General features: G+C 51.7%; 8 protein-coding genes across 8 annotated transcripts; 4 read left to right on the top strand and 4 right to left on the bottom strand.

Annotated features, from left to right (window-relative positions):
- Window positions 1-1,303: 1,303 nt before the first annotated feature.
- Window positions 1,304-2,939, bottom strand: CGGC5_v008545 (uncharacterized protein; the record flags this gene model as incomplete). Its single annotated transcript, XM_066152029.1, has 5 exons — window positions 1,304-1,425; window positions 1,484-1,500; window positions 1,944-2,020; window positions 2,076-2,144; window positions 2,721-2,939. The coding sequence occupies 5 exons, from the start codon at window positions 2,937-2,939 to the stop codon at window positions 1,304-1,306; spliced, it is 504 nt and encodes a 167-aa protein (XP_066008810.1).
- An 833-nt stretch (window positions 2,940-3,772) lies between these two features.
- LIP5-2 (Lipase 5) lies at window positions 3,773-5,645 on the bottom strand (the record flags this gene model as incomplete). The annotated part of the gene is made up of 4 exons (XM_032028519.1): window positions 3,773-3,960; window positions 4,038-5,170; window positions 5,226-5,332; window positions 5,388-5,645. 4 exons carry the CDS (start codon window positions 5,643-5,645, stop codon window positions 3,773-3,775), a joined length of 1,686 nt encoding a protein of 561 aa, XP_031891824.1.
- Window positions 5,646-7,533: 1,888 nt separating this feature from the next.
- mlcE-3 (Efflux pump mlcE) lies at window positions 7,534-9,560 on the top strand (the record flags this gene model as incomplete). Its single annotated transcript, XM_032028518.1, has 8 exons — window positions 7,534-7,707; window positions 7,766-7,894; window positions 7,941-8,115; window positions 8,173-8,196; window positions 8,247-8,318; window positions 8,390-8,890; window positions 8,947-9,107; window positions 9,174-9,560. The coding sequence occupies 8 exons, from the start codon at window positions 7,534-7,536 to the stop codon at window positions 9,558-9,560; spliced, it is 1,623 nt and encodes a 540-aa protein (XP_031891825.1).
- A 3,205-nt stretch (window positions 9,561-12,765) lies between these two features.
- Window positions 12,766-14,016, top strand: CGGC5_v008542 (uncharacterized protein; the record flags this gene model as incomplete). The annotated part of the gene is made up of 1 exon (XM_032028517.1): window positions 12,766-14,016. The coding sequence occupies one exon, from the start codon at window positions 12,766-12,768 to the stop codon at window positions 14,014-14,016; it is 1,251 nt and encodes a 416-aa protein (XP_031891826.1).
- Window positions 14,017-14,953: 937 nt separating this feature from the next.
- qutA-1 (Quinic acid utilization activator) lies at window positions 14,954-16,505 on the top strand (the record flags this gene model as incomplete). Its single annotated transcript, XM_032028516.1, has 5 exons — window positions 14,954-15,019; window positions 15,104-15,183; window positions 15,249-15,920; window positions 16,300-16,340; window positions 16,393-16,505. The coding sequence occupies 5 exons, from the start codon at window positions 14,954-14,956 to the stop codon at window positions 16,503-16,505; spliced, it is 972 nt and encodes a 323-aa protein (XP_031891827.1).
- An 821-nt stretch (window positions 16,506-17,326) lies between these two features.
- Window positions 17,327-18,532, bottom strand: CyhAB (Cyanide hydratase; the record flags this gene model as incomplete). Its single annotated transcript, XM_032028515.1, has 3 exons — window positions 17,327-17,798; window positions 17,863-18,201; window positions 18,261-18,532. 3 exons carry the CDS (start codon window positions 18,530-18,532, stop codon window positions 17,327-17,329), a joined length of 1,083 nt encoding a protein of 360 aa, XP_031891828.1.
- A 2,794-nt stretch (window positions 18,533-21,326) lies between these two features.
- Window positions 21,327-22,263, top strand: CGGC5_v008539 (uncharacterized protein; the record flags this gene model as incomplete). The annotated part of the gene is made up of 3 exons (XM_066152028.1): window positions 21,327-21,537; window positions 21,586-22,205; window positions 22,255-22,263. 3 exons carry the CDS (start codon window positions 21,327-21,329, stop codon window positions 22,261-22,263), a joined length of 840 nt encoding a protein of 279 aa, XP_066008870.1.
- Window positions 22,264-22,928: 665 nt separating this feature from the next.
- On the bottom strand, window positions 22,929-25,135 carry kif22 (Kinesin-like protein KIF22; the record flags this gene model as incomplete). Its single annotated transcript, XM_032028511.1, has 2 exons — window positions 22,929-24,865; window positions 24,925-25,135. The coding sequence occupies 2 exons, from the start codon at window positions 25,133-25,135 to the stop codon at window positions 22,929-22,931; spliced, it is 2,148 nt and encodes a 715-aa protein (XP_031892113.1).
- Between the last annotated feature and the right edge of the window lie 284 nt (window positions 25,136-25,419).

The raw sequence follows: 25,419 nt of genomic DNA, 5'->3' as shown, positions 1-25,419 counted from the left end.
GACCGAACATGTTCGCCCACAAGTCTTGCAGACACCGAACAGCTTCCAGATTTGGGAGGTGACCTTGAACGGTTAGACGCAGTGGATCTCTGCGATGGTGTCATCGGCGTTTTTCATGTTTATATTGCCTGCGTCGCGCGATGGCACGACCTCGCCCGGATCTGCGGCTCGGGTTTTTGGCTTTAGGGCTCTTGACTGGTGTGGCGGGGTCACATTGAAGTCGGGCCTACGTGGGATGGCCGGGGATGTCGACGATGGATCGTGTTCCTACAAAAGGTTCCTCCTCGAATTCAACCGCCTCAATCACGACTCGTTCTTAGATCATGCCCTCGATTGCGAATTCACTCAAGGTGCGGGTGGCAAAGGCAAAGTCTCGCTCACGTTGGTGACCTTTCTCATCAAAGTCGTACATAAGAGCAATTGCGCCATCGGCAAAAGTGCCCTTCATCGAGTCAGGATCAACCTCGCACACCCACCGCCGCTAAACGGTTTAAACGAGATGGGTACAGTGGGACAAGGTCTATGAGCAATGCCTTCTGATTGGGGCCTTAACTTCAAATTTTCCATTTTCCACGCGTCTTCGGCGCGCTTTAGCGCTGCTCGGATCCGACCTCTTACTCGTTGTACGCCTAGTTCATTGCGCGCCTTCAAGTTCTGGATCCGGTGAAGATGGGCACGCTGCCGGTGTTAACCGAAAATCGATGATACCTTGTTGCATTACCGAATCCGACACAGACTTGGTGAATGGTAGGGCAATCGGTTTGCCCCCAGCTTACTTTCCTCCGCCTCGAAGGAGGATTCTCATATGACATAGCAAAGACTCAGCAGTCTCCGCGTGAGGTCAACCGAGACTTCCTGGCTGGGGGCAGCATACATACACAGTACTTGTGCAGAGATTCGAACTCCAGTTTCGATCACAACATTGAACCCGATGTATAGTAGCAAACTTGAATGCATCCTTCTCACATTAGCCTCAGTCATGTCAAATGCTGACTGCAGTCTGCAGGGCTGTTGTGGATGGCGATGCAGTGGTGTGATCGGCCAGCCGCTGAGATGTGTGACTGAACAGGGATTGGCAAGTCGATGGTATCTAAGCAGCGTATTGAAGCAGTGGCAAAGGTCTTCGTGCTAAGTATAATGACAAGCAGCCTGGGACTCTTCTTATCTCTCTGTGCCTATGTGATGATCGAATTATGCTTTCTTGGCCCCGACTCTTGCGTACCTAATAGTCTCATACTGATTAAATTCCACATCTGTGCAATGATTTCTTCCAGCTATTTAAGAGAGAATAGTAGGTAGAGGTCTATATTGACTCCAGGGTTGGATCAACACTCATAAGCTGGTCAACAAGGGCCATGTTCTTGGTGGATGATGTGAAGTCGCACCAATAGCCGCCTTCCGCTTTGCACATGATCTGGGCGTTGACTAACGGCCAATGATTAGCCACCTCCAGAAGCTTGTAGCGAAATCTAATCCCACTTACATCTGGTAGGCCTTCCTCTGGGAAGCGAGTGACCAAACACAAGTGGTGATGGTATGGGTACATGCTGTGGTTCAGCATGCTGTTCAGTGTCTGCCACTAGTTCTTCGTCTTCGCCGGCAGGTTGATCACGGCATGTAGAAAAGTCAATCCCATGCCAAGCTGCTGTCCAGTTGGTGATGGTGAAACTGAGCTCCCCAGGTTCGCACACGTGGATAGTGTACCCACGTAAGGCGATCTCTCGAGTCACCGCAAAAGCCCGGTCGATATTCTCAGGCTTAAGAGCTTCTATAACTGCAAGTCGATTGTGGTAGGCTATATCGCATACGGAAGTGTCTCGGCTGATTGAGAAATGTGCTGTGCTGTACATAACTGCATTGTGAAGGTATGGCTGATCGGCCATGAGTGCCGGATGGCGACCCCGAGCTGCCTCAACGTTAGTTCATCAATATTTTACTCATACCTCAAGCCATTTAACTTGCCATTCACAGTTCCAGTCAGCATGATCATTTTTGGTTTCTTTCTATGCAAGTGAGTTAACTGGAATATTTATCAGCATCGTTATAGCAACGCGAGTGGAGATCACAGGTCTCACCTTCAACAGAAGAGCCGCGACAATGTCCCCGTTTGTCACCTGCAACTTTGCTCCGTGAGTCGAAGCGATCTTTGCTTGATGTTTCTCTCGTAAGTTGGCAATCAAAGCCTCAGGGAAAACCAAGAGTCGTCGGGTTTCGGATGGTTGCAAGATGAGTTCCGGAACAAAACCCAGTAAGATCCCAGCTCTCTCTTTGGCAGTTGTAACTCTGTAAGTTGCCTTTCTCTGCAGGTCTTTCTCACTTAGATCTTTTGGACCGTCGAGAGCCCCGCGTTCAAGTTGCAGGAACTGAGCTGGCTTTTCCCCACGTGCTACTTGCAGCCACGCTCTCACAAAGCTAGAGAACCCCAGCTGGTCCACAATCGCATGTGGAATGTTCGTACATACAACAGTCGCATCTTCATACTGGGTCAGATGCACAAGAAACGTTGCGGTATCTGGCTTATCCTCATAGCGTGCTCTTGGCCAGGTTGTAGGGGTCCATTCTTTCTCTAAATCAACGATTGACTTCCCCCATGTGACCCCTTGGCTAGCTGATATGTTTGATGCGGGTAGAAGTTGGCTTGCGGCCAGAGTTGTTTGAACGCGGCGGCTCGACCATCCGAAAAGTGGGCCATCGTGAGAAGGTGTTGGGAGATGACAAACCAGACCTCCCTGCTTTCCATCTGACTGAATCTTGGAACCGAGAACGGGGAGGTGGTTTCGTATCAAGTTGTCGAGAGAAGTCCGCAAGATATCCTCTCGAATCGGATGCCGGAGGACGAAGAATACGATGTTGCGGATGTAGTCGATGGGCTTCCATCGGTCCTTTGGGTCCAATTGAAGGATTTGTCCCCTTACTGTGCTAGATTCGTCTGGCTTCATGGCGATATTCTGCTTTCAGCGGCTAACTACTGAGACATACGAATGAGAAAGACTTCAGATGATGTACAAAATGAAAGGCTTGCTGGTGGTGTACGGTTCTCACTCTTTCGTGTCTATTCGAACTTGAATCAAGTAGCAAAGTGTTTCGGTAATTTTCCTGGTTATCATAAACAGCAACACGATGCTTAACAGGCATTCATCAAAGTACAAGCAGAATTTTCCATGGTGTTGCGTAAACCTCAACAAATGGGTTGTGGCTGGGCTCAAAAGGTAAGATAGATATTGAAAGCGTTTCAAGGAATCGCAAAGTTCGCTGTTAAATTATATGCTCATTGTTATTGTATTTCAGCGTTGCATTTGCATTATCCCATCGGCTGGAATGCCAACGCCAAGCAATTCGAAAGAAACACGTGTAAACCAATAGCGAAGGACGGAAGAGCGTCCCTTGCATCCCGTGTGTAACATTTGGCTGGCGCCACATTGCTACCAATTAACCGAGTCCCTTGCATTTATAACGCGTTCCGGAGGGATGTTCACGGGGCTACCTCAAATGCGGAAATTGTGTTCGTATTCTAGCCAGCAGCCCGGTGGGATGGCAGGCATCTGCCAAGTATCCAGCGCGCAAAGGCCTTCTTGGCGTGAACGACTCTCAGGCACTGAGATTAAGTTTGTGGAGAACGTCACAGTCTCGCCGAATCGGATGACGAGGGAATTCAGTCAACCCTCATCACAAACGCTGAGCAGAATGATGTGGGATGCATGCGGGTTTGAGGGACCCGAGAAAGTGATGATTGCCAAGTCTGCAGTTGTTCTCTGGTGTCCATCCTTCTCCTTTAGTAGTACATCTGACTCTGCATAACGCTTGCCAAATAGTCTGTCTGAGAAAGCCGATAGTTGTCCTGCTCGAGAAACGAATTCGACGAAGGGTCGCTGTTGGCGTTGAAGACCAAGTTACTTCCGTAGCTCCCAGTCCCGTTTGCGACATCTCCAGTCCACGTGGGCCAATTTGGCGCGTCAGAAACTTGTTTGCCCTGTTAGCAACTCTTGTTTACAAAGACACGGCAGCTCAATATAGGAAGTCCTGCCAAGTAAACGTACCTCCGTGATGATTGGGGTCAAGGTCCGAGACAAACGACGCCCAAGCTCCGTTCATGAGCTTGGAGGCTGTCGCGAACTGTGTTTGGTTGGACGTGGTGGCGTCCAAATTTGCGAAAATGAAGTTGACATCCATGGAGTGATGCGAACCTAAACGGGCCGTGGTGCTAGGAGGTAAGAGATTGACCCTAGCTGAATATGCCTTTTGTCCAGCAGTAGCCCAGGCCTTCAAAGTCATTCGTCGTGATGTTGTTTCGACAACATCAGTGTGAAACATGACCCCTCGCTTCCACTGAGCGCCGTACAATTGAACATCTTCCGTTGAGGGAGTATACCCTGCGGGGAGTCCGGTGGTATTACTGGGGTACAAGGCCTCGATCTTGGACACAGTGGTCTCGTCTGGGCCGCCAGCCGCAACAAGTGCTTTGAAGTCGTCGTCGGTGTCAATGAGTCCACCAAACATGAAGACAGTTGCCTCATCTGTTGTCGTCGAGTACATAATTGGTACACGAACGAAATGGCCCTTGTCCAGAGATGCGGTCGGCCCATCCTGGAGGAAATCACCATCGACTTGCGTAAGCCATGGTCCAAGGCCGGTACCTGAGAATACAGGTGTGTTGCTGACATTCAGAGCGGCGGACAAGGACTCGACAGGTAAGCTGCGGAGGCACTCGAGCGGGCTGGTCTTGTCGGCGCAGCCCGTTGTTTCCGTGATGTTTCGGTAGAGATCCTCGGTGTACGCAACGGGATCCTTTACGTTGTATGGCCACTTCTCTGTCATACCGCCACTTTGCATGATTGCTCCGCGAAACAGGCCGTCGTCCCTGCCACCGTACGCAATCAGATGCTTACCGACGGATAGGCCTCCCGCACTCTGACCAAAGATTGTAACCTTGCGTGGATCTCCGCCGAAAGCGGCGATATTCTCTTGGATCCAGCTCAAAGCCAACCTTTGGTCACGGAGGCCATTATTCGCAGAACCATTGGCTGTCAACTCATTGGATCCCCAGAGAAACCCAAAGGCTGAGAGTCGATAGTTGATGGAGACGGCAATCAAAGGTTTCTGAGCGGCGCTGGCTTGTCGTACAAAGTTCGTTAAGTTGGTTTCCCTGGATGAACCGGCATAGAGGCCGCCCCTAGAGTAGGTACCGTGTCAGTCTCAGTACGCAACATTGGGGCATAGAAACAAACCCGTGGATCCAGACTGCGACAGGAAGAGCTTCTGTTCCGTTGTAGTCGCTCGGCCGGATGACGTTCAGCGACAGGCAGTCTTCAGACATTGGGTAGCTGGGAGGGGCCTTGAGTTGGCACGGTCAGCTTTCAATTCATGTTGTTCACATGGCTAGCTCTTACAGTGTATTGCATGCAGATATCAGCATACTCGACTGCTGACCGGGGCGTCTGCCACGATGTGTTCAGACTTTCTGGTGCTTTGAAACGGCGATCTCCAATTGGAGGTTGAGCGTATGGCATTCCGAGGAAGACATCTTGTTCGTAGTTGTCCAGGTGAAGACCTTCGTAAGTCCCGTTCAGTACAGTGACAGCAGGTCCTGCGTTTACCCGTTGAATCACGAGCAGCAAAACACTGCTTAACAACACCAGTGAAACCATATTCAATCACGAAAACCGACAGATGGGAATCTGACAGGAAACAGAGAGAGGATCTCATTTTCGCGGCTACAGCAGTTCTTTTGTTTACAATCGGTTGTGATCTTCCGAATACTACATGATGTACCAACTAGCCGACTGTTATGGCAGATAGCCGACGATAAGACCCGGGAACGTGGCGATAAGAGGCAGATTGCCGCGATATGCCGAATTGACAGTCAATCATCGCCCGTCGTGATTTTATCCTGCGCAACAACCGTCACCAAAAAGAATCGAAGTTGGCATACAATTGATTGACCTCGAGTATGGAGGTAGGCTGTTTCAAAGCGGTCGAAAGACTACACCGTAGAATCTTTTTCAAGTCGGAATCCGCATCCCCCTGTAACCCCCTTGCACACCTATCTCATTGGACATAGACCCTGTCTCCCCAGGGCCTTAATTAAGCTAGTAGGGGGAAAGTACACAAAGTATCAGGGCCTGTGACGAATCAGACCCCCTACTTCAGCGGATTCCGACTTGAACGAGACTTTACGATATGATGGATATCAAGAGCTGTGGTCAACCTTGGAGAACCCCTTTCGTGCTAGTCCTCACAGAGACGTGACCAACTTCCGAGGGCCGAGTAGTACCGATGGCTTCCGAGTGTGCTCTTCGTATCGCCTTCGTATACCTTTCGCCCCTGTTGATAACGACTAGACTTTGCAAATAACGTAGGGTAGACCTCGAAGATTATCGTAAGACTTTACCGCTGAGACTATGACTCTTTGAAACCGATGGCTCTACGTAACCAGGTATATGCCATGGACAACTACAGACTTCACGGAAGCCCCTTTCCCTGCAAGTCTATCAACTCATCTATCGGATAATTTCGGTGGGCGCCGATAGTCTGAGACGCTATTACTTGATCGCAATGTGAAGTAACTTTCCATTGACTGAGTACCGCTGAACCTTATGACTAGATTGCAGGAGGTAGTTGTCGACAAGCAAAGCTGGCTTGCGGACCCCCGATCGTGTTCTTCGCTTTCGCGTCTACTAGTTAGGTCGTACCTGCAACCCACCTAGGTAAGTATGTTCGTCTAATTGAAGACTCATCCCAGAGCCATGGCCTTGAGATTTTTCCAAGGAATCGAAGACTGTCGCATATCCCACCTCAGTTGACGGACCACGTGCACCACCCACCTCCTCTCTTCGACTTCAGTGTGGCGGAAAGTCGGCCGGGAACATGGCGCAAAAAGACCAGGGAATAATTTTCCGCCAGCCATGGTCACCTTCACGCCTGTGTGTCCCGTCTTCCTGGCCTTTCCCATCGGCCCAAACGCAATAGACTTTGTGGCAGAAACGCAGCCGAGAACGACACAAATGGCCATCCATGTAACAATACACGACTCACGAGTCGTGGGCTACTGGTCTGCGACACTCATGACCCCCTTTTTGCATAATTTCGCCTCGTGTCATGGTAGTCCAGATTGCTGTGCAAAGTTTAAATCCTTAACAGTCGCATAATTCGTACACCGACACCGAGCTGACGCCTAGTAAGCCTTGTCCAGAGTTTAAGGGAACAGAAAGATATTACCGTTAGACCGTCCTTTCCTTGCGCGCCCTAACTCTCTTTCCCCCCGGTGCCAAGTATTCAGGTCCCATTTTTGGAGGGGACAGTTACACCTAGAGGTTTTTGGTTGATCGAAATCGGAAGTTTAGCGCCATGGATCGCGAACCAGACGTCTATTCCGTGGCTAGAGCCTCAACGGTGAGAAGGCGTAGCATTGTCACCATAACCGACCGTCAGACGCTCTCCATAGACTTGAGCCTCACCTCTACAGACACGTTTCCATCCGTATTCGTGGACGAAAAGACCAGAAGTCCTAGCCTCGTTCAAGAGAAATCAATCAACATGAGCACAGAAACCATTCAAGAGAACCAAGAAAACGAGAAGAAAGATGAACCGTCGGCTCTGATAGTACCGCCAACGCCTAAGTACCTATCTGGATACAGATTGTTCCTGGTGATGACCTGCGTGACACTTGTCTGCTGGCTCATGTTCCTCGACAGCTCAATTATTGTCACTGTAAGCCAAAGCTGCCGGGAAATCCTGCCAGAGATCTTTGGGGCTGATACCGTCATAGGCAATTCCAGCGATCACCGACGAATTTCACTCTCTTGGCGATATTGGCTGGTATGGAAGCGCGTATCACCTCGCGAACGCAGCATTTCAGCCCCTTACGGGAAAGATCTATCGCTACTTTAGCTCCAAAGTAAGAGAAGCGATTGCTTGCAGTAGTCTTTTGCTGATAGTCGTAGTGGTCGTTCTTCACGTTCCTGGTGATCTTCGAACTCGGCTCGCTTATTTGTGGCGCCGCGACGTCTTCGATGATCTTGATTGTTGGTAGAGTCATTGCGGGAATGGGCAGCGCTGGTATCATGAGTGGAGGACTCACAATCATTGCTGGATCCGTACCTTTGGAAAAGAGACCAGGTTAGTTTGATCTAACCTCTTGTTCAATTTTGTCACATGCTAACAACCAGGCAATAGCTCTTACTGGATTGCTGATCGGCCGTAGGTCTTCGCAACTATCGCCTAATGGTCTAAGCTAACAACATGTAAAGTCGCAAACAGTGGAAGTGTCTTCGGTCCAGTTCTAGGAGGCGTGATAACGCAGTACAGCACGTGGAGATGGGGTGAGTAACTTTACACCTGCTGAAGGTTCCCGAAGAAGAGTTCAGCTCTAACATCAGATGATGGCGTGCAGCTTTCTACATCAACCTTCCCATCGGCGGTTTAGTTTTGCCTCTCCTCGTTTGGACAGACATTCCCGATCAAGTCCCGAAGCCAAGCCCGATGGCTGTGATTCCGAAGCTACATCAATACCTGGACTTTCTTGGATTTGTTCTCTGTGCTGGAGCTGCTGTTTTGCTCCTTCTGGCTTTGGAGATTGGCGGAAGCGAGGAGTTCAGTAGCCCAACGGTCATTGGGATGTTCTGCGGTTCTGCAGTCTCGTTCGTCGCGTTCTTAACTTGGAATTATCGAAAAGGGGATGACGCACTTATCCCCAGGTCGATGGCAGGAAAGCGACCGGTCTGGTGCGCCGCTTCAACCAACTTCACTATGGTCGGTTCTGCGATGATCCAGATCTATCTCCTTCCACTCTACTTCCAAGCAGTCCAGGGCTCAACGCCGTCTCAGAGCGGCGTCAACGTTTTACCGAGTATTCTGTCGCAACTCGTGGCTGCCTTTGGTGGAGGTATATTAGGTGAGTTGTGCTTCAAACTCAGACTTTGGCAAAAGGTTTGCTGACTTTGTTATTAGTGGGCAAGCTCGGATATTACCTTCCATGGGCTATCGGAGGCACCGCAGTAACAATCGTTGCCAGTGGGCTCTTTACAACATTGACACCAACTACACCAATTGCGCAATGGGTAGGGTTCCAGATTCTTACCGGAGCTGGTCGTGGTGTCGTGTTGCAAATTGTAAGTTGCAATGTTTCAGCTGAGCATTGGATATTAGAAAGGCAAACTGACAACTGGGTTCTCTAGCCAAGCATCGCCATACAAGCCAATTTGCCTCCGGAGCAGATTGCCCAAGGAATGTCTTTCGTAACATTCTCTCAATTCATGGGTTCGGCCATTGCCTTGGCATTGGGCAACGCCATCTTCGTTGGCGCTCTGAAAGCAGACCTCCCCGTGTTCGCCCCGGACGTCGACCCTGACTTGGTAATTGGAGCGGGCGCAACTGGGTTCCGCAAAGTTGTTGCTCAAGTTGCACTGCCAGGAGTGTTGATGGCCTACGTATCCAGCATCGACAAGGAGTTTTTCCTGTCGCTAGGACTCGCGATCGCGTCATTCTGTTTTGCATGGGGGATGGGATGGAAGGATCTTAGACCCAATAAGAAACCTACGAAACCTGACTCGAGCTCATCATAAAAGAAGAGCTTTAGGTTTTTCGACCGATTGAGAATAATTACTGTTAGCGAGATAGCACTCACTACCTTAGTCATACTATTACTGAACAACCTCGGTGCAAAGGTTCCATCTAAAGCAGGTAATCACCGATAGCTCACCGAGCGAACGAGCGAAGTCCATACATGTTACCTAAGATCCGAACAGCAATCACGATGGTTGAATGTCCAGTATTTAGAGTTGACTCCGAATCCTGGATTCCGGCTTCAGCGGTTGAAAGTGGACCTTCACTGCTAAGCGAGGCATCAGGAGTGATGGTCGGATGGTGGAGGAGGGCAACCGTGCGTTGGGCAGTGTACGCGTTGCGATGTGGCTTTAGCTACAGACTCGTCCAAAGAAGGAATTGTGCACGAAGGAACTGATTCAAAGACACATGACGCGTCAACAACTCACAACTCAAGTTGTCGACAACTAGGCGAGCCACACTTCAAGAACTGCTCAACTGCGAAGACTGACTCTTTCTCGTGGCACATGAAATTCTATCATGCGCCGGAAAGTGGGTGGCTACCGACGGCATGGCGCGGGGAGAAAAGCAGGCCGCTGGGGAATCTCAACAGGCGATGATGGGCTCAGAATTGCCTACCTCGCTCCAGTTAGGCATGTGCCTATGGTCACGCAACGTGGCACCCACGTAGTACACTGTACACAGAGATTGGAACGTCCCAACAGAACAGTTGACGCGTTTCAGCCCTCTGATCTGCCAAAGCTACTGTACAACCAGCCCCTAGCTGTCGAACGGTTGCCAGCTTCTCCAAACCCCCAAATCGTTCGTTCTCGGAGCGGCCGGACGCTGGGATCACCGGGGTCCATTCCTCCGAGGCGATCCACTGTTCGTCTTCGGCGATGCCTTTGATCTACGAGCGACGGCCGTTAGACTTTGAGCTCTTGCAAATCCGGAAAGCTTGACAAAGACTTTGCTTTCCTCTCGGAAAAGCGGCCAGTCGATTCTGCTGCCCATCCTCATCTCAGTCTTTTCAGATATATGTGTACGGCTGCCAAGACCGAACATAAGCACTCGGCAGAGGCTGAGCACCGCCATCGCCTTGATGGAGTCATATGGCTTTTCTGCCCGTCGTCTGTTTACCTGAATAGCGGTTCGTTCACCAAGTCAGGTCCAGCCCGACAGCCTCCCCGCGAGGCATGCTGAAACTGATCTGAGAGATAACCCGCCCGCGGGGAGCCAAGAAGGCAGTACTCATGCGCTTTGACCGTCTCGACAGGTGTTCAGGGTCTCATCGACCCGCTCTTGACTCAAGAAGGCAACAGTGCGCCCGCAAAATAAATGGAAAGCGTTGGAACGTGCGTCCCAAGAGGCGAAAACGAGTATTGTGGGATAGAGTTCGCGCGATCTACGAGTTCATCTTGTCGTCCCGCAGCTTCGGAGTTGTCTTTTGTCCAGAGATGGAATTCGCCGAAGATTGTTTGGGCCTCCCACTGGCTTGTTACCCCCCAGTTCGGCAAAGCCTGGCGCCTAGTGTACGAATAGTGAGAGGCAACACAGAGCCGACGAAGGATGGATGGATGGGCACTTTTCCGTCTGGGTGATGTTAGCCCGCGCCATGAGCAAGTTACTATCAAGGTTTTCATTTTCCGCTGGTCCCCCCTCGTTTTTGCCAAGCGGCGCCGTCTTGGTGTTTCTTGATTCAATCTATTTACTCACTTCGCCAAGAGCTCCAGCCTTGCTCCAGACAATTGTTCTAGCGCGAGAGGCTCAGACACAGCCCCCAAGAAAAGAGGATTCACGTGCCGTTGCCGCCGATCGAGACGGCGGCGGCGGGGGAAACCCGCGGCGGCGGGTGCTAGTGCCCGTCGAGCACGTTCGGCGGCACGCCGGATGGCTCCAGCAGTCAGTGCCATCCTTGAAGAGTTGACATATATGTCACAGTTGGCCGAATAGGAACTCTAAATTTATTCGCGCAAATTGATTCAAAAGACTGTGTGGCAGGACCACTCTGTCGAGTCGTGGAGCTCAAACCTGCCAAGACTCTACGACTCTTTCCAGTTTACCTTTTTGGACATCCTCTGTATGACCGCATCGTTGGGCAGCCATTGAGCCCTCTTATTGTTTCTAAACTAGACACTATCAAATGTCTTGGCCTTCGTCGTCAATAGATCCCCCCACCTGAGGCTTTGGTCTTGGCAGTCGTTGTCTTGGCATAGTAGTTGTTTTTAGAAGATTCACGAAGCTGTCACGATGCACGTCTGACTGACTGGAAATGTCTTGGGAACAGAACTGACGAACCACGGTCTTGAGTACTTGTCCGAGGTCCGTGTGCGCCGCTCTTCACGGAACGTTGGAATTGCCTTTCTCGCAAAACGAGATAATTCGTCAGCCCCATCACGGAAGTCATGGATGGCTTTCTCACGATTGTTGCAGTGGACCCTAATTGAAAGAAGGTTTGGGGGGACATAACGATGTTGCATAGCCTAGGAGTTATTGAGAAAGGTGCACAGCGGCTAAACGGAGCGGTTCCGCCCTGCAGGAAAGCCCCGTCACCAGCCCAATGGTTGCCTTATTTCCAGAGCGGTGGTAAAGGCAATGTGTGCCAAGTCGGATCGGCATCTTGACATGCAAATGGGCGCTGAGTCGACATATCATACGTGAGTGGTTTCCTGGAAACCTTAAAATAAGAAATCGACAATGCGCATGATTGCTTGACCGAAAAGGGAAGAGCAGGTTCTACCGAGACATCTCATCTAGATCTGACAAGGCCCCCCGCCCCCGCGCAAGAACCCCGACATGAGTCGAACGCGCGGATGTCCTTGGCGTGGCTAGGGCGCATCTTGGCAAGGTTGACTATTTTTGAAGCCTCTGGTCTTCGCGGCTAAGAAAGAAGTAGATATAAGCTTCGTTGGTTGTCACTTAGTATCCTTTTGACATCATTCGTCTCTTCTCATTTGTCGTGCAGGTACATGAACCTTTGCCGCCAACATGCTGTTCTCACAAAGAAGCGCCTGCGATCGTTGCCGAGCTCTTAAGAGCCGGTGCTCCAGAGAGTCTGGAGCTGCCAAGTGCGAGAGATGTCAACGCCTCCAGATTGACTGCTTCTACAGCCCGCCGAGACGGATGGGCAGACCAGCGAAGAAGAGATTGGGCCAGGAAAACACCAGCGCAGCAGTACCACCACCACAACCACAACCTTCATCCGGTTACCGGCGCTCTTCAACAATGTCCAGCGCAACTATTCAGTCGAGCCAATCCGAACTGGTTCAAACACCAAACAACGATACGAACGAGTTTCAATATGGGTTGGGTATCATTCAGAGTCATCCTGCAGAGGATGCACCTTGGGCAGAGACTTTCGAAGACCCGTTGCTTGGACTTTTGCAAAATAACGACCAAAAAATGGTGGCAACGGAGTGGATGGATCACGATTCGTTGGGGTTCTTGGATCATCAGGACAGCACAATGATTTCCGACCACGGACTTCCACTGACTCCTCCAACCACCATCGGATCCCTCCCGAATGGCTCGGAAGACGCATGGATGCCTAGTTGCGAGCAACCAAGCGATTTTGGACATCCGGAGTCGTTCGCATGCGACACCCTCCCGTCATCACCGGAACACGAGCCGAAGTCCACGGAGCCCGCGACTCAGCGCCTGCTGGAGCTTCAGTCTCACTTGTTCGCCCGCCACATGGCAAAGGCACAAAATATGGACAGCCTGCCTGCTCTCATCAACACCACAGTCCACTCGACTGAGACCCTCATCGACATCGTGGAGGGCCTCCCGCAGCTCCGACCCAGTGTGGAGGGCCGGCGCTCCGCTTCGCCACTTTCGTCTTGGGGTGCCGGATCTGACCCTGCCGGCTTCAACGCGCCCGCTGCCACGTACGCGGCGCCGGATCCTCAGCTACAACAGAACCCGAGCCACGCAATCACAATTTCTCTTTTCATTACATGCTATCTTGTTCTTTTGGACTCTTACGATGAGCTGCTCTCAGCTCTGCGAGCACGTCTGCAGTGCTCCCGGCAAAGCCAGGGCCCGAGTCCCGCCAGCGACATGGGCCTGGCACAGCCATTCTTCAACAGCACATCAGGGGGAAATCTCAACAAGTTCAACCTTGTCAGCTCTTTCGACTTGGATGTCAACTCTGTTGTCTTCCTCCTGTCACGAATGATGAAGCGGTTACACAAGTCCACGGAGAGCCGCTTCGTGGCCGTTTCGATGGAGAACCCTGCCATCAACCACATGAAGGGACAGAATCAAGGTGGATACCCGGTTAGGCATGGGTCAATTAGCTATGATTTCCAGGATGGGGCCAGCCAGGATACAGATGCATTTTCGGAGCCGTCTCCGGGAGGTTCACTCTCACCGATGATGATGATGGGGAACTACGCTCTGAGGGAAGTGAGCCAGAGACACCAAAGCGTGATGGAGTCACTGCGCGTCATTAGATGGCTGGCTGATGAATTATGACATAGCGTGCACCAATAAAAACAGAATTGCTTTTGCACGAATAAAGACGCAAATCTCCTGTGAGACATCGTGAGTTCTCCGCGAGTCGTTTTGATGGGTGTGTCCAAGCTTCCGTGACTCGACCAAGAATTGAAACCAACTCGCCGCATGTACTATGTATTGCGACTGGATTGTCATCAACGGGGAAAAAGACCAGTCGTCGTAATACCCTGCCGCAAATCATCCCATGATGAGATGAGAGATTATTTCCACAGGTCACAACAGCCTTGAATGAATCTATTAATAGCACCCACATGAGGACGAATCCAAACATTTGGAACTTCATCCCATCTTGTCGGATGGCTCCGTAACGGTTGGTATGGTTATGCCCAACAAGAACACAGGCTGTAGAGGTCTCAAATCAAGCCTAATTATACCCTTTAAACACTGCTCGGAGATAATCTCGGGTCCTGTCAAATCTGGCAGTATCTGATGTGTTTTGCGAATTGAGTCAACGGCGAAGCAAACCTCCTCGGTGTCCGACTCGTTCTTGGCGGGCGCAGCTCGTCCGCGTCACAGCACTCGTGCGTCACAGACCAGCCGCGACGGCTTGGCAGTAGCTAGTGGAAGTAGTGCGCCCAGATTCAGATCAAGATCTTCCAGGCCAACGTATGAGCTGAACTGGGACTCCAGAGTCTGGCAGAATCAAATGGTAGCGGATAAGATCTGACCAGGGCCTCTTAGATTCACATGTACATTCCGGTGCTAGCGCGTGGGGTTCCGGTGTTTGAACTTTGAGCGGGACAATCTCCGCCTCCCTTATCTTATCTATTCCGCAACATCGGTAGTCATCGGAACTCAATTCCACGTCTAAGCATCTTCGGAATGCTGAATACCAGACATGATGTTGACGTCTTGATCATCTGATTTACTTCAACACGTACAAACTCTGGCAACGATGGCCGGAACCAAGGGTAAGACGTTGGCATTTGCATGTGAGCAGTGCAAGTCAGGCAAACGCAAGGTTAGTACCAGTACCCCACCTCGAAGGGTGCATGGGAGCATGCAGCAGTGGAGATCATGTTGGTTGACATATTGGATATTGGAGTGCGATGGGATCAAACCGAAGTGCTCGCTATGTTCTAGGCTAGGCAAACCTTGCACGTACGTTGAGCAGCGTCCGAAGAAGTAAGTTACCTGCAGCCAGACAAACCCCGGGTGCTCTCGGGCGGAGTTAAACCAGACCTATCTAGGAGAAAGTACTGGGACGAAGACTATGTGAAAGGTCTCGAGCAGCAGGTGCAAGCTCTCCTCGCTGTTGTAAGACAGTATGAAAGACAATTCGGTACCTTGCCATCTTCGGAAACGGCTCCATTGCCACTCATCAAAGGCCTCATACCGGATGAACATCACGAATTCGAGTCGAACCTTGTCAATTATCGGCAGCATGAGCACAGCGATGGCCTGGAAGGGCCAATATCTCTTGCAGAAACATTGCAGAATCATGAAGAGCTGCCTCAATTCCCTACCCATGAAAGATCTCCAGTGGCCTTGGAAGAGCTGAGTGTCATGATGTGGAGGATGAACCTGGGCGACGGCGCAGTCATCACCCAGGACGGCGACTCGGCTCTTTCTTATGAGATTGCAGCAGACTGCGCTGTGGAATCCTCTCATATCTCACCTCCTGATGAAATCCTCCGCTACATTCAAGATGCGAGCTTACTGTCGAAACTCGCATCAGTCTTCCTTGACAATATTAACCAAGAGCATCAATTTACACCATATACCTCGACTTCATTTCTGGATCAATATCCATACCAAAGAATCGATGGAACTTTCCTCCACACTGCGATACTCGCAACAGGAGCCGCCTTTCTAGCAAGCCGAGACCCCAACATGGCTAAGGTCGGCGAGGATTTTGCGAAGTACGCAGAAAAGCTCGTTTTTGACTGTTGTCGGTATCGGCCCACGCTCTCAGTAATTCAGGGAATGTGCATCCTGTCTTTCAGGTCCTTGTCCATTGGAAAAGACCACTTGGGCTGGATGTTCATCTCTATGGCTGGGGGTTTGTGCGTTCACTTACGACTACATGTTCTTGCGTTGGATGAATGTGCTGGGAGAGCTTTGAAGCCTACGTCGCCAGAGATCAGGACGTTCTGGATGTTCTACTTTGTCGACGTATCTGCAATCACTATTTTGGGAAGGAATTGCGCACTTCCGTGGCGGCGCGTCAATGTGCCCGAATTCCATACAACTTTGAACGCCGAAACCGCAGACTTGGCAGAGCTCTCATTCGCATGGCAGAGTCAGCTATGGTACACCCACGCTGAAGCCATGGATCAGATGTAAGTGACATGATTGCCGCTAGGCACTATATTCTGATAAGTTCAACATTAGATTCGCCCCATCCTTTGAGAAGCTTGCTATGGCACAGCAAATCAGGCTTCTGGTATCAACGCTCGAGCAACTCAACACCTTCTTCCGCTCGAAACCACACCGACTACATATGAACAATGACGCCCCGAAACCGATCGTTTTCTTCCACTTGCAGTATCATATGGCAATCATGATCATCATATCGTCGTTCCTGCGATCCTTCGCTTCCTCGGACACGCCCGGTATCAACGAAGCCGAATCAAATAGTTCACTACTCGTACTACGATCTATCACAAGCGCTGCGTCAGAGACAATACGTTTGTGTCGGCTGTATCGGGACAAGTACACCTTCACGATGGCACATCCTATCATAGTACACCATCTTTTGAGCGCTATTCTTGTTCATCTGATGAACGCCACCAGTAGTGATATTACTTTAAGAAGACAGAGCTCGCGTTGGTTACGGACAGGAATGGGACTTATGGATGAACTGCGAGAGATATGGCCAACGCGCGTCAACAAGTGCATCCGTGTGGTGCGCGTGCTGGCTCAAAAATGGGGAGCAGTAGGTGCTCTTCCAATGGCATTCGCAGCTCCTGTTGAGCCATCCGCGAAGGACAAAGAATCCCCACGACAGGATGCGAGCTTTTCCAGTCGACTCGATAACCCAACACAGACGAGTATTGGGGTCTATGATGACCACGATGCCACTCCCTTCAATGGGCAAGCATGGCAAACCGGCGACATATCATCTGTATCAGAGCTTTTAGGGGCTTTTGGAAGTTTATCCAGTTTGCCAGATCTGGGTTGGTTGTACGAGGGTCAAGATTTTGATACAAGCAGAAGTTAGTCTAGAGACTTTTCTACTACATGTACTCCAGCCTGTGAGGCTTGCTTCGACTATTTCCCAAGAAATCTTACCTTGTCTTCTAGACTAATGTGCCCCTTACATGACTTATGCACCTTCGGGGATGACCAAATCTCCAGTCTTGAGCCAAGCAATCGAGTTCGTCTTGTGCTTCACAAACTCTCCCTCAACCTTTGGCACGTACTCCGGGAAGCTGTCAACCATGTGGCTCAGGGTTCCCCACGAAGCCTGGCCATTGATATCATACGTGACCGAGTTGTTGAAGCTTGTCGTGTTGAAGCTGTAGTAGAGAATGGGAACCTCCTCGAAGCTCACATTGGCAGCAACATACGCTACTCGGTTTCCGAGGGGGTCGGTGACAAAGGAAGCGCCAACGGAGGGAGTGAGGGAGTATGCGCCGCTCAGCACGGAGTAGACTGCTACGGTTCCGGTGTTGATCCACTCATTCTCCCACCAGAGAGAAGTTTCGTCGTCGACGCCGGTAAGGTATGGGAACGGCGCCAGGTGGACGTGCTCGCGTTGGACGTACATGTTGAAGGTCATACTAGGGTAGAGGTGTCTGCGAACCAACATTAGCTAATCACTCGCCTCCGATAGGTGCGTCCTCAGTTGACGAGACTTACTCTCCGCATTCCAACATCCCCCAGCGACCGTAGTCAGTCTGCACGACCTTAAGACCGTCGGTGGTACCATCACTGAACATGTAGCGCTCGGCTCCAGACGGACGAAGCTTGCGACGGTGGTGCAAGACATCGCCTTTAGGGCCAAGCAGGGATTGAGACATGTACATGAAGTCACCATCTCTCTCGGCAAAGTTGATGTTGGCGAAGATGCCAGCCTCTTGAACTGCAGCTACGAGGCGGCTCCACTGAGCATCGCCGACGACGATGGCGTTATCGATATACGAAGGCAGGTGATCTCGGGTGAAGTTGTAGTGGCTGCTTGAGGAACCCTTGGGGAATCTGTCATTGCACCTGTCAGACATGCGGAAGAAGCGACTGGATTTTCGGGGGAATTTTACCCAGGGAACCACAGTTCGGGGAAGACAATGAGGTCTGAGCCGGCGCTCTTAGCGTCGTTAATCAACTTGATACCTGCGTCGACAACCTCGCTAATGTTGAATGTCACGCCAGTAAAGTCGTAATTCGTGAGTGGCAACGGCCAGTTGGGTGGAGGAGTGCGAACGAGAGCGACCGTCAGGTTTGCCCGGTCGACCGTGCTGTTGCTGACCGTAGGAGCGGCAGAGATGCCCTGAAAGGCTGCGAGAGCCACGAGAAGGCGCTTCGACAACATCGCGATTGCAGTGGACCGGGTAGCTGAACTGGCGATAGACGGGGGAGCTTCTTTGGCTTGGGTCTATCTTCAAACAATCATGTATAGTATGGCCATGGAAGACTTAAATATCTAACGTCTGTTCACACAGAGTCAGTCTCTTCAAAGCTGGTTTTCCCTAGCCGAGTGTCGATGCCGAACATGATCTCACAGACTCGAGGGCAAGGGACTTGAATCATGGCGAATGTGATCACAATACGTAAGTGCATGCATCTCGGTGTATGGTGAGTGGGCTCATTTCACAGCTGAGCCTATTTTTTCTATCATCGTAGTTGTGCTATGCAACAACCTCGTGATGTCGAAGTTGAGGCAGATTTGGATTGTGCTATCTTGATAATGCGGAAGTTGAACTCCCGCACCGATCAAGCCACCGCCACGCTGTGATATGGGTCTCGGCGTTTGACCGGGGGGAGGGCCGGTGGCCGACATCGTATCGGCCCCACAGTCAGTGTAGTCGGTGATTGAAAAGACCAACCCCAAGACTTTCAATAGGCGAGGATCGGCCCGAATGAGCTTGCTCTTGACGATAGACACATCAAAAATTGCTCATCTTGTGGGTGCTCCCAAGATTACCCTGCAAAAGATGGCGGGAGCCCGGTGGGATGGATGATGTGATTATCTCACGTCACTGTCGAACAATGCTTTCTACGTCCATATGGAGGTCATGTGCCCCTGAACGTCTATGAGATGAATGCTGTTCATCTGTCTTGGTGTTCCCACTAAAAGATGATGAACCGAGCATAGTAGCGTGGTCAAGACCCCTCTTAATCTTTCTTCAAGCACACTCAAGAGATCTCCCGCTGTCCATAACCAGCATAGATAGAAAGATATGCCACATACTACATATTCAGCAAGTCTGTCTCATATCGGCCGTCCACCGGCGGAAGACAAGAGATCGCTTCTGTCCCGAAGTGACACCTGGCGCCATGGACTGAATAGTTCGAGAAACACCGAGGCTCAGAACCTCCAGCATATCCGCCTTTGACACCTCTCCCAGCAGCTTGACAAGCGCCACCAACAGCTTATATAGCGGGTGATATGGACCACATTCCTTAATAGCGACGATTTCCAACTCCAAGAGGAAGTCTTGAACATAAGAGTAGCCGTACTGTGGCCATGCCAGATCGTTCCGGAGAAGCCGATGACACAGGCGCCAGAAATTGACAATGAAAATGCGATGTCTGGTACGCAGAACGTCTATCGATGGAGGGGCCATGACTTCTTTAAGTCGATGCAATGCTGATGGGTTCGTTACTTTTGCCAGGGCCCTTGAATACCCATCATGCTCCGCCCGCAACAGAAGCCGCACCTGACAACGAGCCTGGTCAAGGCCCCTCGAGTTCCTCAACACCTTCAGGCCGCTCAGAGAGTGCTTCTTACGCCCGGCACGAAACCTGAACTTTTGATCATGAAAGCTTCTCTCGGCCACGCAGTAAAAGTCACCTATGCGTTCCCAGTTTAGGCCGCCATTTCCTTTTGACCACATCAAGTCGAGAAAGGAGAAGTTCTGAGCTGCCTTCCCGAAGACTGCTTCGATGAAGTGATCAATGCAGTATTGCATCAGTTCCAATAATCGGTAGGATTCAGGCCTAAGCATTTTGTTTGTGCTTGGATTGGGAAGAATGATTCTGCGTGGCCGCGGCTCATCCCCTCGCATCAATGGCTGGCCTTTTCGCTTCCTCGTAGGCCGCGATGGCTGCTCTGATCCTGGAGAAGCTGCCCGTCTCCTGTACGTAGTCAGACCCCATCGTTTGAGATGAGTTGCGCACGTTTTGGGCCTGCGTGGTATAGTCAGATCGGTCTAGTTCGGCTTGAAACCAATATCTCGTCACATACGTGGCCATGAATCCATACTCACGACGCAGTATCTCAACAGGGTTCTGGCTAGTGCACGCTCTATGCAGCCATATGTCGGTGATCTTTGGTTTCATCTCCTCCCATTGCGCACGGGAAGGTGACTTGCTGTGCGTGATAGAGCCCGGAACGAAAGACATAGGGTCGATTGTGGGTGAAATATGGAGGTCAGATTTCATATGACAGGTCTGAGTAAGATCAAGCCGCAGAAGGCACACCTCACGTCCTGCGCCAGGCCTTAGTCGCACACGAACGGATTACCCCGCCCGTCTTCATGTCCTTGTGAGACCGATAATCACTTGGAACAGGAGCAAATCAGATGACACTTACGATTGAGAACCTTCATTTTGTTTGGCTAGTGTTCAAGCAATAGTGCGACTCAAACTCCCGGATGTTGGTTGGCTTCTGCTTAGGTAGGGTATGCATGAGCGGTGCATGAGCGGCATTGCTGATCCCTAGCATCGTACAAAACAGGCGTGCCAGGCTTACCATCTATTGGATGTTGAAATGTCCTTGCATGTTGTCGCGTACTGACGGTATAGTACCACAGACATCTCGAGGGAATCACCGCGACCTTGTGCTCTGTCATCTGCAAGCTACGGTTTGCATGAGCTCGTGAATGAACTGGTCTCAAACTTATAAAACACTCCCTGAAGCCCCCAATAGCTATCATGACTCTTCCTTCTTCAGGTCACTTTCACTCTTACTTTCCATCTTTAAAAGAGTCTGCAACTCTCTGACTCTTGCGTGCCTTCTCGTTGCCCAATCGATCTTGTCGAAATCTCGGAAGCTGAAAGTTTACCTGCCACAACACCTCTGACAACCTGCCTCCTTCTGAAGACCTCGTCTATAAGCACTTCCATCGATACTCGATTTCTGCCATTGTTCAATCCTTGCCACAATGATGTCGAGCAGATTTTCGGATACCACATCCTCTAGTACACTGTCCCACAAGTCTGTCAAGACAGAGGTCAGCGCTGTCGCTGATGTCGTCGTGAAGGAGAGGAGCGATGAGAGCCTAACGATCGGTGTCGTGCGGGAGCAGAGCTTGGATGAGCTGGAGAAAGTATGCGCAGAAGGTCCAAAGCTTCTTGGACTCATCCGACGAAAACGTGAGTATCTGGGTATTAACCTATCCTGCCGACGACTCTGCTGACCAGTCATTCGAGCCCCTCCAATGCTCTTCACAACTGCTCAAGGGCTCCAAGACACCATCGCAGCGATCAAGACCAGATCTAAGCACCACATTCTCAATCTACTGGTCAGCCCCGAGGTGGATGAAATATGGTTCCATGTCCCATCGCACTTCAGCCAGCTCAAAGTCCTCCGATGCGCGGCGGAAGGTACTAAGGGCAAGCTCTATGTCGATGGATCGTCCACTTATAACAACGTCCGTTTGGATAAGTGGCAAGCCCACCGACATAAACGCCACACTCTACTCCTAGGCCACAGACGAGGGGTCCGTATTAGGCTCGCTGACATTGTCAATATTCCAAACTGGGCACGATGTCGAAACCAGTTCACCGAGTCGGAACAGGCCGAGCTACGTCAGCACTTCGACGCGCTGTCCGGTAAAAGTCGCTGGAATGATGTGAGGGCAGTAGTTTCAGCAATCGTCGGTCTCGCCGTCGGGACTGTGAAACCCAAGATCGCTGCGAACGCAGCAGTGGGCGGTGTCTATGTCAAGTACGCCTTTGGTTTCCATGCTCTGGAGATCGGTGCGGCCGGTGCCAAAGCTGCCACTGTCATCACCGCAGCAGGGCCAGCCGTTGTCATGGGAGTAACTGCCGCGGCGGCTGTTTATTTCATACCATGGGAGAGTCTTATAGACTGGCTGAAGGGAGCGCTTTCCTTTCTTTGGGACAAGGTTTGTGCTGTCTGGGAGCGATTTAAAGATTGGGTGATGCATTTGTTTGGGGGCCACACGGGGCCTAGGCCGATGGAGTTTGCCGTGTCGGATGGATGTTCCTCTGCAATATGCTGCTTTTCTTTCCGCCTTGCATTGTTGAGTCATGAAGTGCTCGTTCATTTGATGGCACGCGAGACGTGCCTCTGGTCTCATCTCCACGTCCAGCTTGGGACTGATCTCATTGTAATTCATTGTCCATCTTTGCCCGCCATGCTCAGAGAACTCACGCTGCTCCAATCTAAAAGAGAACCATATCAGAGTCGACAAGCGAAATCGTTGAGGACCGATGGGCTGGAAGACCGCGGCAGGGGCCAACAGCCGAGACATCAAGACTTAGGGATTCGGAGAGGATCAAACTCATCGATGACAGGATGCAGCAAAACGGAGTAATTCTATTATGGTCAAACCAGACCAACCTGAAGCTGTGATTCGAAGCAGTGCTCGCACAAATATGCAACAGTCTAAAAGCAACCTATCTTTCAAGGCCACCGCGGCCTGCATGCTGAAAACTCCAAAAACACCATGCCAATGCCAATGCCAATGCCCCTGTGAAAGCCACCGGCGTTTCAATGCAAGGATGGGATATAAGTCGCTCTAAACAGCGACACCGACCATACCATCATACGCGCGATCAACGGTGCGACCACCCATTCCAGGGATGGTCCTCAGCTGCGCCAGGGACTCAATATTCCCGCCCTGCTCTTCCGGCATCTCCTCGAGGTAGTCAACCAGGTCCTGTGCCTTCTTGGATCCGAAGCCGTGGAGGCTCTTGATCTGTGCGAGGTCGCGGGAGTTGACAATGTTCAACAAGGACTGCGTCTGCGGGGACGCGGGTCCGCTGGGCTCGGGGAGAGGCAGCCTGGTGGCAGGCTTTGTCGACTTGGCCTTTCGGCTCTTCGACTTGGCGGCGACATCGACGAAGCTCATATCCTCGTCGGCCTCAGCGTGCTGGAACTCGTCGTCGCTGTCGTACGCGACCCGTCTGCGCTTCTTCTCGTGTCTGTCACGCTTGCTAGGTGAGGGCATGCCCACCTCGATAGCGAGGCTGTTACCAATCTTTGACCTCAACTTTTCAATCTTTCCCAACAGCTTCGCCTGTCCTGGGAAGAATGGGAGGGCAAGCTCGTACATCTTGAGCGCCCCCACATCGTCACCGTGTTCCTTCGCTTGCCTGGCAGCCAGCAGATAGCGGAGTCCTTCAGACCGGCTGTCATCTCGGTCACGCTCCTCGTTCTCAATTCGGCGCTCCAATGCCTCCAGGCGACGCTGCACCGCCTCGTTGATATCGGGGTGGGCAGTTGCCGGCGCAGGCTCGATCTCCTTGTTTTCCCTAGACTTGAGGATCTCGCTAACCTTTTTCTCTACGAGGGCCTCCAACTGCTCTGCAGAGATTGACAGCTTCTGCTGAGCTGGTTGGGCCGAGGAAGCAGGACGAGCGAGCTTCGAGACCTTAGGCGCCGCCTCCTTCTCCACAACGATGGCCGGCTTGCGGATTTGGGTAGTGTTTGCAGTAGGGCGGGTGGGGGCAGCCGGCTTGTTACGATCGGCGAACACGTTGAAGGCCTTTACTGGGCGGGTAACGTCCTCCTTCTTCTCCTTCTCCTTGGCAGCGATCGTACCACTGTGGATATTGTGAACGTTCGCCAGCGGGCGGAGAGGTTGGCGGTGTGCAAGTGTGGAGTTGGCGGAGTTCGTGCGGGGCACCTGCTTGAAGACGACCTCGTTCTCGATCTCGCGGACCTCAATTCGCTTAGCTCTGGAGCTGACGTTCAAACTGCTCAGGGTATCGAGGTGGTAGCTGCGGATAGGTGCGAGGTTGAGAATCATGATGGTGATGCCGTTGTTCTGGCCCAGGCTGAGAATACGAGTCATCTTGGATTCGCGGTAGGGGATTCGCTTATCCCCACGGCCAATGGCATCGATACACTGAGACAGGACGAACAGACTCTTGTTGATGGCAGCAGACTCGATAAGTCTCTCCTTGCCGTTGTCCGTCCGGCGGTTATCCTCTGAGCCAGCCAAATCAATGGCCGATGCGGTGCTCTCGCGGATGGTGTCTCCCGTCGTCTGCGTAACCTTCACTCTCAAAATAGCGTGGCTTCGACTGCTGTGAGCATTGAGCTTCGTGGCGGCGGTGACGCGGTTGTTGTTCGCTTCGATGTAGAGCTTCGAGAAGTCTTGGAGGTCCTCGCATGCCCGTTCTGATAGACCCACGACCTGGGTCTTTCCATCCTTCTCGCGGAGAGGGAGACCTGAAGCGCTGCGCTTCTCTGGGGGTTCGAACAGGTCAAAGACCTTGTCGTTGTAGATTTCGTAGTAGGACAGGGCAACGTCGACCGTAGTGTTGCCTCCCGAGTCCTTGGCGATCTTCTTGCCGCGTCGGTAGACTCCGCTCAGCAATCTGGGGATGACGCCTCGGTCGGCCAGCTTCAAGCCGCCGCGCATGGTGTGCGTCTTTCCGGTTCCCGTGACTCCGTATGCGAAAATGGTGACATCGAGGCCTTGGAAGAGCGCCTTGAGGTGGGGCGCGACTGGTGAAGTTAGTACAAGATGCAACGCGTTGGCTCGAAATTGGCGTGTAATCGCGTACCCTCGGCGGTGAAGAGTTCCTCCTGCGTCGTAGCCTGGTCGTAAACACTTTGGAACGCGAAGGAGAACTCCTCCGTCTCGTTCTTGGGGTTCGGGATCTTGACGAGCGTGGCGTGCTTGCCCTCCTCGGAGCTATCAGCCCGGACGATTGTGTCCTTGTCCAGCTCCTTCTCGAGGAGAGGGCGAATGCGGGCGACCACACGAACCGACATCGTGGGCCACAGTCAGTCCAGGATTACTTGGGAGGAGGTAGCAAGCTGCCTGGACACGCAGGTGAGGAACGGAGGGGAGACAGAGACGCAGAGCGAAGCGTGTCGTCGTCGCCGTCGTGTCGGTTTCGAGGGGACGCGAAGGCGGGAAATTGGTTTGATGAGAAAGAGATTTGACGATTTCGAGGTTGCCTAAGGTTTCCAAGTTGGAAGGGTTCAGGCGTGGATTCGACGGATTCAGTGTTGTGCAAGGAATATGCAAAAGTGAGGGTCCGAGACCCTTGTCA

Source organism: Colletotrichum fructicola, assembly GCF_000319635.2.
Source record: "Colletotrichum fructicola Nara gc5 chromosome Unknown KSG_Nara_v1_contig04, whole genome shotgun sequence".
Taxonomy (NCBI): Eukaryota; Fungi; Ascomycota; class Sordariomycetes; order Glomerellales; family Glomerellaceae; genus Colletotrichum; species Colletotrichum fructicola.
Note: the sequence above shows the minus strand (reverse complement) of the source record. Positions and strands in the feature narration are given on the sequence as shown.